This window comes from Neovison vison, chromosome 4 (genome assembly GCF_020171115.1).
Source record: "Neovison vison isolate M4711 chromosome 4, ASM_NN_V1, whole genome shotgun sequence".
In the NCBI taxonomy this organism is placed as follows: domain Eukaryota; kingdom Metazoa; phylum Chordata; class Mammalia; order Carnivora; family Mustelidae; genus Neogale; species Neogale vison.
The window spans coordinates 155,336,399-155,352,078 of NC_058094.1; the positions used below are offsets into that span (position 1 = coordinate 155,336,399).

Here is a 15,680-nt window from a genome sequence, read left to right on the forward strand (position 1 = left end):
TAAGGTTTTTCTCATGGCAGCTTCACACATGGTCCAAAGTAGAGATTCGTTCTGGAAAAAAAAAATTATAGATGTAGGTTTTGGGGCTTGAGTGAGCCACGGTCGGATTGCAAGCAAGCTCACAGTCCTTAAGAGTGTCTACTGGCCTGCACTGAAGGAGACTGAGAAAATCGAAAACATAGAGGCCCGCAGATCCCAAATTTCTGTGGGTAGAAAGCATTTTGAGAAAGTTATTCAGCTACAGGCACAGGCCATTTCTATCACAAAGGAAAGATCTCTCAGAGAGAGGATCTAAGAGCCCAGAAGGTAGAGCCCAAAGCCAAGGAGATCACTCCACTGCTGGGGGTGGGACGGAAACTTAATCAAGGAGCGAGCTCTTTCCCTGGGGCGGTGGGGTAACTGGCTATATGCACCTGACTGCACTGCATGATTACTAAGGGCCAGTAATTGCTATGTGCTTCCTGTTCTAATTTTTGAGTGGGAGTGATTATTATTATCCTGTTCTTGCATCAACATTGCATGTTGGGGGGGTGTGTGGAAGACAACTTGTCTCTTGAGTTCACAGATCTTGGATCAAGATGAGCATAACATGAAGAATCCGTCCATATCTGGACCCATACAGATCTTCAGGTACTGGACTTTGAACCTGATGTCATAGCTGTGTGAAAATTTTGAGGGTATTGGGAAGAGGTGAATTTATCTTGCAGGTGGGAGAAGGGTGAGTGATTGTGGGAGAGAGTGTGCTGTGGAAGGTTAAATATGGACACGGACACTTTAGAGCTCACCCATCAAGAGGTGGTGGACTCTGTCTCCTCACTCCTTCAGTCTGGGCTGCCCTGTGGCTTGCTGGGACCAATAGAATGTGATGAAAGGGACACTGTGTGAGTCCTGAAGTCTAAGCCTATAGATGTCTTCTAGCTTCTGCCTTGGGACAATGTCCTAAGAAGGCCATAGAAGGCAGCCAGTCTAGTCTATTGTATGAGTACCAGAATGGGAAGCCACATGAGAAGCCCAGTCAACAGCCTGATGGGAGTAAGGCCATCTTGGACTATTTCAGCTAAGTCAACCCTCCAGGTAGAGGCAACAATATGTTCAGGTGAAATCAGCAAAAGATCCACCTAGCCAATCCACAGAATTATTGGTTTAAGACTGAATTTGGGTGAGGATGTTGGTGGGAATGCAAGCTGGTGCAACCACTCTGGAAAACAACATGGAGATTCCTCAAAAAGTTAAAAATAGAGCTACCCTACGACCCAGTAATCACACTACTGGGTATTTACCCTAAAGATACAAATGTAGTGATCTGAAGGGGCACAGGCAACCAAATGTTTATAGCAACAACGTCCACAATAGCCAAACTGTGGAAAGAACCTAGATGTCCATTAACAGATGAATGGATAAAGAAGGTGCGGTGTATACATACAATGGAATACTATGCAGTCATCAAAAGAAATGAAATCTTGCCATTTGCAATGACATGGATGGAACTAGAGGGTATTTGAGAGGCAGAGTAGGAGGTCTGAGGGGTAGGAAAGGAAAAATGAAACAGGATGGGATCGGGAAGGAGACAAACCATAAGAGACTCTTCATCTCAGGAAACAAACTGAGGGTTACTAGAGGAAAGGGTGGGGAGGGATGGGGTGGCTGGGTGATGGACCCTGGGGAGGGTATGTCTATGATGAGTGCTGTGAATTGTGTAAGACTGATGATTCACAGAATCATCAAATAATACATCATATGTTAATTTAAAAAAAATTAATAATATATCATATGTTAATTAAAAAAAAAAAAAACACCGGGCGCCTGGGTGGCTCAGTGGGTTAAGCCGCTGCCTTCGGCTCAGGTCATGATCTCAGGGTCCTGGGATCGAGTCCCACATCGGGCTATCTGCTCAGCGGGGGGCCTGCTTCCTCCTCTTTCTCTCTCTGCCTGCCTCTCTGCCTACTTGTGATCTCTCTCTGTCAAATAAATAAATAAAACCTTTTAAAAAAAAAAACACCTGAATTTGGCATGGTTTGTTATGTAGCAATAGGTAACCAATTCTGCAGTTAGTATAGTTAATAATCATGGTAATGGCAGTCACCATAATAATTGCACCAGCTAACATTATCACATAGTTCCCAATGTGCAAGGCATGCGCTAGTTAATTTACATGTAAAGATTTCACTTTACATGTAAAAATTACAACCTTACATTGTAAAGATTTCACTGAATCTTTACAACCATCTTATCATAATTTTCCCCCTTCTCCCCAGTTACTTCTGCAAGATCTCAGGCTTAGAGACAGGTCAGTTAATTTACCCAGGATGATGCAGCTAGAAAGGGACAGAGAGCCAGGACTCCAGCCTTGGCCAGTCTGGCACCAAAGCCTGTGCTCTTAACCCTTCCCCAAGCTGCTAATGGCTTTTCTTGGGACTTAAAAAAAAAAGTTACAAGTGATTCATCAGCTATTTTTAAAACCTAAAATTTTATCAACTGGGGAGTGAGTCACAATCCTAGAGAACCCAAATTGCTAAAGCTGCATGAAGTAACTTGTCTATCAATTAAAACTTGTAAGACTACAATTTTTCTGATAGGATACATATCACAAAAAATAACATGTCTAATAATTCTGTTTCTGTTCTTTTAGCACAGAAAGTGCTATTATATTGTATATTTGTATCCTAGAAAGTATTGGGACCTAAGCTTTAAGGATGAATGGGACATTTTCCCCCCAAAATATCTTTCTTATTCTATCTGACATCTCCAAAAAAGTCTATGTCAACACATGAATGCTCATTTAAGTTTTATGTTTTAATTTATGCAGTTAAAAAATAATTTCCTGCTTTAAGTCATGCCTGATTAACCAAACAAATGCCAGTTTCCTGTGTTTATATATTGGTTCCTTAATACTGAGACTTAACATACATGAAAGCAATATAATTTGGTGCAAAAATTTATGAGGAATAACTATCATCTCATTAATCATTATTAGATTAAATTATATAAAATAAGCCAAAATATTAATCTGAAAAACCATGAAGCACTGATTAACCCCAGTTTATAGCACATACAGTGTTTACTTATGATTCAGGTGTAAGTTTTCCTGAGAAAATAAGATTCATACAACTTGTCTCTAAAATCGCAAGAGGTAGTTTGGAATAGAAGCTGTGAAGTCAGTTGCACATTTGATTACTAAGTATTCTCAAATCAAATATATTTGTGGTGTTTATGTTTTTGAGACCCATTGAGACGGTGTCCTCTGACTCTGGTTATTATCCTGGGTCCTTAGTACAGATGACATCAGCAGTGACCACAAGAGTATCACAGCATAAGGTTCTTCCTGGGAAGCTTCAGCTTTGAAAAATGACTGTGAGAGATTCAGAGATTCCAGAGCTGGGCATGTGAGCTCAACATCCTTAAAATGTGTTACTGATTTATGTGCCTAGATAAACACACAAACTGGATTTTACTTCCTTTGGCCTTCCTTTCACCTTCGTGAATAAATATAATGGTACCGCCTTTCTACAGAATAAGGTAAGTATTTTGAGCTGTTTTTTTATCTGGACTGGTGTCTAGGTAACCAGATTTTTCTTTGGACATTTTAACATGACTTTTATTTTTTTTGACAGGACTGCTTTTGATCAAAGCAAGAGCCTCCGAGCAAGGAGTTCATGACCAAGTGGCTTGCAGCATACGCCTGATTGGAGCTCCGTGTGCTTTGGTAAGAGCAAGCCGGTTAATGGGCCACCTACCTCTCTTTGCCACGTGACCTGACAGAAAAGGGAAATCAATAAAGCCCCAGGAGAGAGCTTCACTTGCTCTCACATTTATGTTTTTCAATCTAGAATCACAAAGCATCGGCAAGAATTTCCAATAAAGCCTTCAGTGTGCTGGTCCTTTGGGCGTTTCAGGTTGACTGACCTTATCCAGGGCCGCCTGAACCTCTGCTTCGCTTTCAGTGTCCAGGGCTGACGTGGCCTCGTCCAGCAGGAGGATCTTGGGGTTGCGAACCAAGGCCCGAGCGATGGCGATCCTCTGCTTCTGTCCACCACTCAGCTGGGCCCCTCTGTCTCCAACCAGGGTGTCGAATTTCTACAGCACGGAAAACAGGGAGGAATTCATGTAGTTTAAATAGAAAAGGCCATAGAGTATAGAAGTTCATGAAGACAACATGGAGCTTCTTTTTGACTATGGTAATGAGTCCCAAATTATAGTAAAATCAATGAATACTGAATTCTAAAAAACCAGTACCACATACTCTGTATAATGTTTTATGGGATTCCTGTACTAGGCCGTACTCCTTATACCTCCAACTGAATAATGCAAGGGACTTGCCTAAGGAAGGTTGAACAGCCTTACATCTTAAACATTCATAGCTTAAACTTTGAAGGAAGAACTTGCTCGCACAAAGTCAAATTCAAATTTCAAGGGCAAAGATGTTAACAGAGCCTTTACCTGTGGTAGTTTCATGATAAAGTCATAGGCGTTGGCCTCTTTGACAGCTTTCTTTATCTCGTCCATGGTGACGTTTCCACGGCCATAACGAATATTTTCAGCAATTGTGGTAGAAAAGAGCACTGGCTCCTGACTCACCACTCCAATTATCTCCCTGAGATATCTTACATTAAAGGTCCTAATATCCTGCCCATCAATATTAATCTGGAAGAAAGAAATATTTCCATTTAATATTTTAAACCATCTGACATCTAAAGCATCAAGACTCTTTAATTTGATCCAAAAAGTCTTGGCTGCCATTTAACATTTAACTTATTAACTTATTTAACTTATTTTTGTGGCTACAAGTGGTTAGAAATGAGAATTACAAACAAATAGCAATGAGTGAGAATAAAAATAAAAAGCATATTTATGATCTTACACATACAGATTTTTCATGGATGGATTATTCCCTATAAGCGATAGGAGGTTATATATTTTTGGCATACTATTATTTTTTGCTTATCACTATTTAAATTTGAATAAAGTATCCATTTACCTACATAGTCTACATTATCATTTTGATGGCATAATGATGTTTTACTAGATGGACTATACCATAATTTATTTTAGCATTTCCCACCTGCTAGGTACTTGACTTCTTTCAAAGAACACAGAAAGACAATCATTGTAGAAGTAGAGTTACCAGGCTGAAGAGTAAGATTTCTTTTTATTTCTCTGATAACAGTTGCTTACCTGTACAATGACTGGGCCATGTTGGGCATTTATTATTTGTTGGATAAAGGCTGAATAGACAACACTCTAAAAAGAGTTTAACAATTTATAGTGTCAGCAAAAATATGTAAATGTATCTGCTTTTTTGCAATTTACTAGCTCTGGGTTTTATCATTTTAATTTGTTTCTTTCTAATTAATAAATGCAAACTGGTGCCTTATATTTGCTTGGTTTTGTATATATTTATAAATGAGGCTGAACATTTCTTGAAAAATTTTACAGATACGTATTTATTCTCTAAAGATTTTTATGTTCATATCCTATTATAGTAGCTTTACTATGTTTAATTAAAGAAAAGTTTAAGGAAAAATTAAATAAATAAATTGCATCACTGGACATTTCTTTTAATATTTTAGTAAGAAAATTGCTAAATCATGATGTGAACAGTGCATACCTCTGAGTTAGAGAATTTCTGAAGACTTTTTTCCATGTTGACATGTATATTTAAAAAAAATATTACTCCAATAATTATTTTCTTTTTTCTTATTTGAAATTTTCTTCTTTATAATTTTTTTTTAAAGATTTTATTTATTCATTTGACAGACAGAGATCACAAGTATGCAGAGAGGCAGGCAGAGAGAGAGGAGGAAGCAGGCTCCGTGCTGAGCAGAGAGCCTGATGCGGGGCTCGATCCCAGGACCCTGGGATCATGACCTGAACCGAAAGCAGAGGCTTTAACCCACTGAGCCACCCAGGTGCCCCTCTTCTTTATAATTTAAATTCAATTAATCAACATTAAAAAAACCTTTTTATTAAATTTTAGCTGGGCTCTATGCCCAATGTGGAGCTTGAACTCACAACCCTGAGATCAAGAGTCACAAGTTCCAACAGCTGAGTCAGCCAGGTGATCCTACTCCAATAATAATTTTAAAAAGAAGATATTTTCAAATGTGTATTCTTAATGGTTAGTATCTTACTAAGTTCTTTTTTAAAAATAAAAATGTTTATACTTGAACCAACCTAGAGTTTGCTTTAGTAAATGGGGATAGGATTATATTTCCCCTGATAATATCAGATTTTTTCAAAAATGTGTATTTTATTAAGTTAAATAAATAAATAATTCATGTACCCTAGAACTCTGTATTCATTCCAAAAAACTCTGTTCTATCTCAATGCCTCTTAATGTCTTTTTTTTCCTTGTTTTTCTTTATACCTTCTAATCTTCTGTTTTCATAATTGTTGATTCATAAGCTATTTTAGTATCAGGTAAATTCAATGTCCTAAAGTTGATACAACTGAGGAAATCTGAATCTATACTGTGGGCTGGTATTGTATTAAAATTAAGTTTACTGTTTTTGATAATTGTTTTGTGGTTATGTAAGAGAATGTCCTTCTTCCTAGAAAATGTACTTTGCAGTATGTAAGGGTTAAGGGGCATAATGTCCTTACCTTAGTCTCAAAGGTTCAGAAAAAAATATGCCCTTGTGTGTGTGTGTGTGTGTGTGTGTGTGTGTGTGTGTGCATGTGTATTTATTATATATGTGGATAGAGAGAGAAGACAATAAAGTAAATGGGTCAAAATATGAACAATTAGTAAATCTGGGTGAAGACTGTATGTGTTTCCTGCTTGTAACTTTTAAGTTTCAATTTATAAGAAAGTTTTTTTTTAATCTTACTTATTTATTTTTTTGGTAAACTACATGCCTAGTGTGGAGCCCAATGTGGGGCTTGATCTCACAACTCTGAGATCAAGATTCAGATGCTTAACTGACTGAGCCACCCAGGCACCTCATAAGAAAGTTTTTGAAAGGAAAAAAATCTACTCTAGACTCTTAATGTCTCACAAGTCCCCAGAAGTTTTTGAAAAGACTACCCCACTTTCCCCTTCAGATATCCCAGCATTTAAAAAGCTCAGCCATCTTTGATGAATTTAATTATTGTCCTGAGATTCCTTGTGACCTTGAGTATCAGTTTCTCAAAAATTGCTATGTGGAATATTTTTTAGCAAACCCAATAATTTCTTGAAAATAACAGTCTCAGTGGCCTGGATGACTGTTTTCCTGTTGAGTTAGTGAGTTATGAAATGCTTACTTAGAACAGAACAGAGTATTGTCTAGCCTCTTCGGCTTTTATCATCTTTTTTTTTTTTTAATTTTATTTATTTATTTGACAGACAGAGATCACAAGTAGGCAGAAAGGCAGGTAGAGAGGCAGGCAGAGAAGTAGGCTCCCTGCTGAGCAGAGAGCCAGATTGGGGGGGCGCGCGGGGTGGCGGGGGGGGGGGGGGGGGGCTCGACCCCAGGACCTTGAGACCATGACCTGAGCCAAAGGCAGAGGCTTAACCCCCTGAGTCACCCAGGCTTCCAGGCTTTTATCATCTTGAATATTTTTCTAATCCTTCCCTATATTTGAATGCATTATCTAGATGGATTGCAATTCTATAGCCTTTTGCCAGAATTGGATTCACATGCAAATTTGCTACTGAAAAAAACACTTTCAAAGGGCTAATTGGTACCCTGCTGGCCACTTTGAGAACGTGTCTTCCCACTTACCCTACCCTCATCAGGGTCATAGAGCCTCTGTATCAGCTGCACTGTCGTGCTTTTCCCGCAGCCGCTGTTCCCGACCAGCGCCACCGTCTGCCCGCTCTCCACCGTCAGGTTGAGGCCCTTCAAGATCTGTGAGGGCAAAGAGAACACAATCACAACTAAATCCTAAAAGGGGACTAATTTGATTCAGTTTGAATTTTGAAAAAAGCATCACATAAAGGAATAAAACCCCAAAAGGAAAAAGTATGTAAATATCAAAACAATAGAGACTGTAGATTCTTTATGATGATTAAACAATCAATCTGAGTTAGGAATTCTTACAAGTATCACTTACGGTACCTTGGCATCAGCTCGAGCTGGATAAGAAAAATGAACATCAATGAACTCCAAGTTCCCTTTGATGCTGTTGGGTTTGTGTCCTCTCTCTGAAAAACTGTCAATTTTAGGATTCTAAATAAAACAAAACTCAATGACTATTCCATCATAGGACAAACAACTGCACTTTTAAGGAATATGTCTAAGCAATTTCCAAAAAAAGGAGTTGGAAAGGCATCACAACTTCCTTCCCAAGAGACAAAACCTAGTTGTAGAATATGTGTGCGTGTGTGTGTGTGTGTGTGTGTGTGTGTAAGCAAATATTCCTTGGCAAAAATCAGACACTTTCTGATACATGGGAGTATACTGATTTCATTTCTTATAATGCCTCTCTTTAAGTTTTTGGCCTATCCCCATACATTTTCTAAATGGTCAGATATGCAGGCTTCTACAAGTGAGATAACAAGACATATTAGAATTGATAAAGCCAGATATTTCAGCATTTAACGAAAATGAGCTTATTCTTAAACAGCAAATGGAATGGATTTGGGTTGAGAAGACTTGGTTAAGTCCAAGTTATTTAGGAGCAACATAAACTGTAAATACAATCAGAAGCTGAGCAAGATTCTCCTGACTTGGGTCAATGAACCCAGAGGATCTGCTTGGATTACATGACCACATTTCAGGCACCTCTTCTGGATTTTATCTGTGTAATGCAGGGACATGCTTCAATATGTGAAAATGATTTTCTTTACTTCGCTGCATGCATTCAGCATAGTTGATTCAAAGTCATATGAATCATGCAATGACTTTTTTCTTCGAAGGGGGCAACCCGCAGGAAAATACACTGTCATTACGGGTCCCACCAATAATTCTTCCACCCGCTCATTCTCTGTATAGAAATCATAATATTCCTAGCCCAGTTACAAGATGCAAGAGCAGGGGGAACCTGGGTGGCTCAGTGGGTAAAGATGCAAGAGCAGAGAAGAAAAAACTCAGAAAAGCAAACATCTTTGCTCTGGACTTTAGTAATCACACATTGGTGCAGAGGTTCTTTTCCAAAATGAGATCAGTGTTCTATTATTTCAAGAGAAACCTTTAGAAACATTAAGAAGAGGCACTTTGTTCCACTCATTACTAAGAAAAGGTCCCTTATTTTCACATGATTTTTCATCTAACGGCAGAATTAAGTATGTGAGCCTCAAAGAATTTTTTGCCGTGGAGAAAATGAATGACTCACACTATCAATGATGTTGAAGATCGTGTAGGCTGCTCCTCTTGCGTTGGCAAAAGCGTCAATGCACGGAGCAGCCTGTCCAACACTGAAGGCTCCAACCAGGATTGAAAAAAAGACCTGAGCGAAAGAACATGGGGAACAGTTACAAGTCCCCATTCTGCTGCCCGTTATTATCTCAAATACGACTCTCTGAAACACCTACTACACTAAGGATTAAGTTTAGGTTTATCCCATTAAATATAATTTTTAGCAAAAGGGCAAAATTTATGATGTTAATATAACATTTCATTGCACAATAGGCTTCTTTAACCTCAAAAATCCTTCTTTGTCTAGCTGGTGGGACCATCTGTTGTTCTTCTCCTGAACTTAATACAGTCAGAACGGTTTTTCAGACCTAGTTCCTTGACTTTGAAGCCAATGGCCACTAGAGGGAAACATTGCCCATCAATATTGTTATTCAAATTGTTAGGACTTTCTCTACCTATGCATGGAATTATACAAAACTCTCAAGATGAAACACAGTAGATTGGGGGCCCGTGGAATTTCCCTTAAAAAAAAAAGCATTTTACATATATATTTTGATAACTTTTTTATATTAAAAGTAATAGTTCACACATAAATCACTAAATCACACCTGTGTGCACTGATTAATAATTCTTTTAAACACAATTATTCTATACTATGGCAAACAGAAATTAACACATTTCCTTTTACTAGAGAAAAGCCAAGAATATGGCTTCAGGAATGCATATGATTAGCATAACTTAACTGAAGAAAACAAATGTAGAGAAATTATTCCTTTCTTTCTGGGCATGATGAAACTTCTACATTTAGCTTGACTTTTCTCTGAACACAGTGAAAAACACTTCACAAACCCAGAATTCAAATATCCCACCAATATCTAATCTACTGACTGCAATACAGATGAGAACAAGTAAGGAAGCAAGAAAAGTCTCTACCAAAGTAGATGCTATAAAGGTCATGCACCAGAACTCTTGACCTTTATGCAGAGGGTGTGGCTGGGCTCTCAGCAGCACGGCTCCGCTCTCCAGCCCTGCTGGGGAGGCGTCTCTGTCCACATCGTACAAATGCGGAGACTGGGCCAGAGAGACGAGTCAGGATTTTCTCTCTCTTCTTTCTTCTTTACAAAATTTAGCAAATGAGGAAGTGAAGAAGGTGGAGAGCTTCCGAGCTGACCACCAGAAAGGAGGTCAAAATGAGAAAACAAATCAACCCCCAAAAAAAGAAAAGGAAGGAAAAATCCACTCCACAGTTACAAAAGTTCATCCAGCAAATAGCCCTCAACACCTAATGGAATCTGAAGATACCATTCCAAAAAACATTTTGAGATGATTAATTTTCCTAATGGTCCCCATTCATCACCAAAGAGCCAAATTGGGATCAGTATGCTCTGCGTAGAAGAAACACAGGAAACTGTAGGTTTTAAAAGATTGCTCTTTGAATGGTTACATGTTGTTTGGATCATCACTGACATGTAAAGATGGTCACAAAATATTGCTGGTTTATACAAAAAGGTTAGTAGGGGTGCTTGGTAGTTCAGTCAGTTAAGTGGCTGACTCTTGATTTTGGCTCAGGTCACAATGTTGGGGTCCTTGGGATCAAGCCCCATGTCAAGCTCTGCACGTAGCAGGGAGTCTGCTTGAGGATTCTCTTCCTCTCCCTCTCCCTCTGCCCCTTTCCCTGCTTGTGCGTGCTCTCTCTCTCTAAAATAAATAAGCCTTTTTAAAAAATGTTATAACAAGATATGTATAATATAATCCCAGTTTTCAAAGAAAAAAATATATATAATAATGTAGGAGATCTACACCAAAAGTTATCACTAAGTATGTATGGATGATTAAATTCTAAGTAATGTGTAATTCTAAAAATTCTGTATTCTAATCCTTTGTATAACTAGTATATGTCATTTTCTGAATCATAAAATCTATGTTCATTCTAAAAAAACAGAAAATAAATGTCCATCTTATATTTTGGATAGCTGATGTTTTATATTATATAAGCTTGGCATTCTCTCATACTATGACTGATCTATAATAATGTTAACTTTCTTATATTATGAAACTCAATGGCAGAAAGAGGATGCCTCCAATCCATATTTGTTCATTCATAAATCCATTCAATTTTTACTTTCTTTTATATGCTGTAAAGCTTCCAAGTGGTCCATCCACATGCTACTTTTTTGCCCTCAACTCATAATTATGTCTTGAGTATTCTAGAAGGCCAGGTCTGCCCACGGGACAGAGCAAAGATTACCCAAAAGAAAAAAGCCTATAATCAGGCTCATTCTTTGAAAAGGAGGAGTATGAAAGAAAACACAAGGTAGAGGGATAAACAGTATTTTTGGTTTCTTATAAATATTAGGAAAACTACTTACTGTCATTGCATTTCCAATAGTATATTCTTTGGATATAACCAAAGTGGATCCGTACCAGAAGGCCAATGCGTATGATGCATATATTAACAGGAAAGCTATGCCCATGGAAATGTTTGCTGAAATAGCTTTTTTAATTCCAATCCTTTTGGCATTTTCTAGATGTTTCTCATACCTACCAGAAAATGAGGGGAAAATGTTGTAACAAGAAAACAATCTATAAACAGAGCCGTATTTGCCTCCTACGTAGTTGGAGGTTTAAGGAACAGAGCCAACCAAGTAAGAGACCCTACTGAAACCCAGCTTCCTGGCAATCAAACCAATTCAGGATCAGCCAGGGCTAGAACCCATCTGAGCCTTCTCTTTACTGGCCTGGACTCATCTCCTTTGGTCCCTCACAGTCTAACCAGGGTTCCTGTAGCTGTTCCAGGATTGAGCTCCTCTCCTGGGATATGGGAGCTTTAGCCATCACTTTCCCGGCCAGCATCACGAGCCGAGGTTCAGGTAGGAGAAGAAAAAGCAAACCAAATGAGAACGGCTCTAAAACTTACATACGTTTCAGGATGCTTACAACAGATTCTTTACACTGCTCAATTTCTCTTCTCTAGAGAAGAGAAAAGACTTCTTTTGTTGCGCCATTGGGTGAGCACCGGAATTTCACACATTCTTGTGTTAAACTTCGGCCTTCTTTTTTTTCTGATTTTTTTTTTGTTTGTTTGTTTGTTTTGTTTTGTTTTGTTTTTTGGTCAGACTGATCTTCCACTGTCAAGCCAGGGTGCAAGGTTCTAAAGTGGTCACTTTGTATGGGGTTCTTACTCGGTTTTTCTAGATTTTAGTTACATTATCTATAAAATGGAGTTAATAATGCCTACCTTGCAAGATCATTCTGATACTGAGAGAGAATTCTGGAGAGTAGTTACCACAGTGCTGGCACACCAGGCAAAACCTGGTGATTCTTATTCCTCTTATTATTCCTACTGTTGTTTTAGTATTTAATCTCTCCCTGAATAGTGCACATAATATTACATTTCTGAGTAGTAATTAAAATTCATATTTCTGGCTTCTAGGATTTGATACAAAGATATAAATGTCTACAGTGGGTCTGATAAATTATGATTTTTGTTTCCATCAGTTTAAACTAAATCTACCTTTCCATGCTAGGTACAGAAAGTGTGTAAAACTTAATTCTGGCTGCCTAAAATTGGGAAAAAAATACATGTCTATAAAATGAGACTGGGGAAATATCATATAAAATAGTGTGTTTCTAACAAAAACAAACACTTCTCTTTTTAGTTTAACCAAATGAGATGTTGACGATTCATTAGATGTTTGTTGTTTTTTTTTAAATGCCGTTGCCACCAAAAAGTTTCTGTGTTTGATTACTCAAAGCAGCTGACTTTTCAGTGTGCCCTGCCCAGCTCGGGGCACTGCTTTCTTTCCACAGATCTGTGTCCCTGGGAAGCCCGTGGCAGGCCGCCTCCAGCCCTGTGATTAGTCCCCTGTGGCGGGGCCCCAAGGCCCAGGGAGATTCAGGTCAGCCCCCGTGTGACACCAGGCTCCGGTGACAGTGGAGGACATGCTGTAATTACCTTCGCTGAGGCGGCTTGCTTACTGCGGCTAATGGAGCGGTACTGATTACACTCCCATCCTGAGGTCCCAGGGAGGGTTAGTGTGCTCTGTGGGGGCTACTGTGTGCAGGAAGCAGCAGCGAGAGAGAAAAAGGAAGAGATTAGAGAACCGGAACATGGCGCTTGTGAAGAGGGCTTCAGGAAAAGGAAAAGAGGAAAAGAAAATGGAGGAAACTGGGGGCAACTTGGCTTCTTAGGAGGAAGAATTTCCAGAGAATTTCTCTTGCAAAAAGTTGTGGGTATCGGGAGTCTGGCAGGACGGCAAGAGAGAATACTTGACGCAGAATCATACTTCGACTGTACTGGGGCATGCTAGCTAAAGAAAACTGGTTGGGGGCATTAAAGAAAAGCAGACTTGCCTTTTCTGAGGGCTTTGTTTGGGCACTTTGGTTTTTGGCTATCAGGTTCCTGTAGAGCAGGGCTACGTGGCCTGGGATCCATGGTCAAGGAATTCAAATGTGGAAACAATTATATCATTATTTTCACGAACTTATACCTGAAAGATAGCATTTCCTTGGATTCTTAGCAGAGGCAACAAACCACTGCAGAATTAGCAGTAACCATGCCTTTGTTGCCAATAGAGATCTTGGATCATTTTTAGATCATGCTACACTTGAAACAAGTATCTTGAAGTATCTTTCACCTGCACTTCTACTTCAGAGTTACACTAGTTACTGAACCCAGAGTTCGCTCTTATTATTTAATATGCTAACAGCAAAGGCAAATATCTACTGTATCACAGTTTAAAAAATATTTTGAAAACTGTACTTCACTATAATTGGTTTCTTTCGTAATCCTCTGTGTTTTGTCTTATGCATTTAAAATTACTGTTCTAAGGAAGGGTCGGTAGGCTTCATCAGACTGCCAATGGAGTCCATGGAACATAAAAAGAGTAAGAACCCTGCTTTAGAGGCTGACATTAAACTCCAGACATCAGGAAAGGGTCCCTATATTGGGGGAGGGAGGGGTTAGTACTAAGGAAAGGAAAGTAGTAGACATACACAACAAAAGATGAGTAACAAGATGCAAAGGTGGGTTCTTTGATCTAGTGGACAAAGAACCTTCCTGACCTCTCCAGCTCTTTGTTCTGGCCTCCAAAGGCTATCACGGTCCTGATGGCCCCCAGAGCCTCTTCTGCCACGGCGCCCGCTTTGGCATATGCGGCTAGCTCTCTGTCACTAAATGCCGAGAGTATCTGGATATGGGGAGATAGGAGGAGAAACATTCGTGTCTTTCGAATGGGAAGAAAAGTTAAAAGGCAGTCTGGTCAACTCTTTAACTTGCTTTTTCTTCCCAAACCCTATCCCTTTCCAGACACTGAAGTCATGAAGTGAACAACAGTCCGTGTCCCAGACCCTGGGACTCCTTCCACCCCTTACAAAGGCTAGATCTGATCCCCCCTGGTGGTACACTCCTCGAGAGCATTCAGGAACACAAAATCCACATATAATTCTCTAATAGTGCCTTGAGGAATAACGTCAAGTTCCACATCCGCTGTGTTTTTTTCTCTGCTAATTGCAAAATGAACTAAAATAAAATCTTACTGCTTTGGAAAGTCACTATTCTTTATCATATCATGATTTTAAGTACTATGGGAACAATGCCTCCAGATCTACTCACGGGCATTCTGCTTTATAATAAGATGGCTAAACAAGGTATTGCGGGAGACAGGTAAAGGAATGATCAAAATAAAAGTTACAAGTAAGTCACTAAGCAGATCATCAACCTCCAAAAGAGCAAAATGGCCAGTAACATTTCTCAACTCTGCAGTGTTGTATGAAGTAGAACAGGTTAACAAACATTTTTATGGCATGGCCAAGTTGGCAGAGTGCCACCTAACTGTCAGAGGTAACAGTAAAAATAAATAAAACAAATACAAACTTCATTTAAAAAAAAAATATTCATGCAATGGTTTGGTAGAATGTTAGGTTTTAAAATTGTGTTTCCTTAAATAGGAACATAACCATTTAAGCAGTTTAAACTACTATGTCAGCAGATTTATCCGAACAAATAATAACAGTGCAAAAAATCCATAATTGAGATAACAACTGACATTTAAAATCACATTAAAAATGAATTTCTTTATTATGGCATTACAGAATGCTTTTAAATGTTTCAACTGACATGTCGCACAGATATGGACAACTACAAGACCCCGAACCCTGCGTGTTAAAAAATAACTCTTGAAAGTGTGGGCTAACACACAGGAAAATGCCCCCGTTTCACACACCTTGGCCCAGACAGCTGCAGAGAGTCCCAGGATAGGGCTGATGGCCATTATCACAAGGGTAAGCTTCCATCCTCTAACGAATCCTACTATGAATCCTGCAAAAAACGTGGCTACTGCTTGAAAGAACATTCCAACCTTGTCACCAATTCCTTCACTGATTTTGGAGATGTCACTAAAA

General features: G+C 39.0%; 1 protein-coding gene across 2 annotated transcripts in view; it reads right to left on the reverse strand.

Annotated features, from left to right (window-relative positions):
* Positions 1-15,680, reverse strand: part of ABCB4 (ATP binding cassette subfamily B member 4) — a 65,483-nt gene that overhangs the window by 34,156 nt on the left and 15,647 nt on the right. For both annotated transcript variants that reach the window (XM_044245942.1, XM_044245943.1), the window contains exons 7-14: positions 15,503-15,674; positions 14,343-14,467; positions 11,648-11,819; positions 9,256-9,369; positions 8,040-8,150; positions 7,704-7,829; positions 4,438-4,641; positions 3,904-4,074 (exon numbers count right to left, since the gene is read on the reverse strand). In XM_044245942.1, the coding sequence (XP_044101877.1) occupies positions 3,904-4,074; positions 4,438-4,641; positions 7,704-7,829; positions 8,040-8,150; positions 9,256-9,369; positions 11,648-11,819; positions 14,343-14,467; positions 15,503-15,674 (1,195 nt within the window). The remainder of the gene's footprint in view (positions 1-3,903; positions 4,075-4,437; positions 4,642-7,703; positions 7,830-8,039; positions 8,151-9,255; positions 9,370-11,647; positions 11,820-14,342; positions 14,468-15,502; positions 15,675-15,680) is intronic.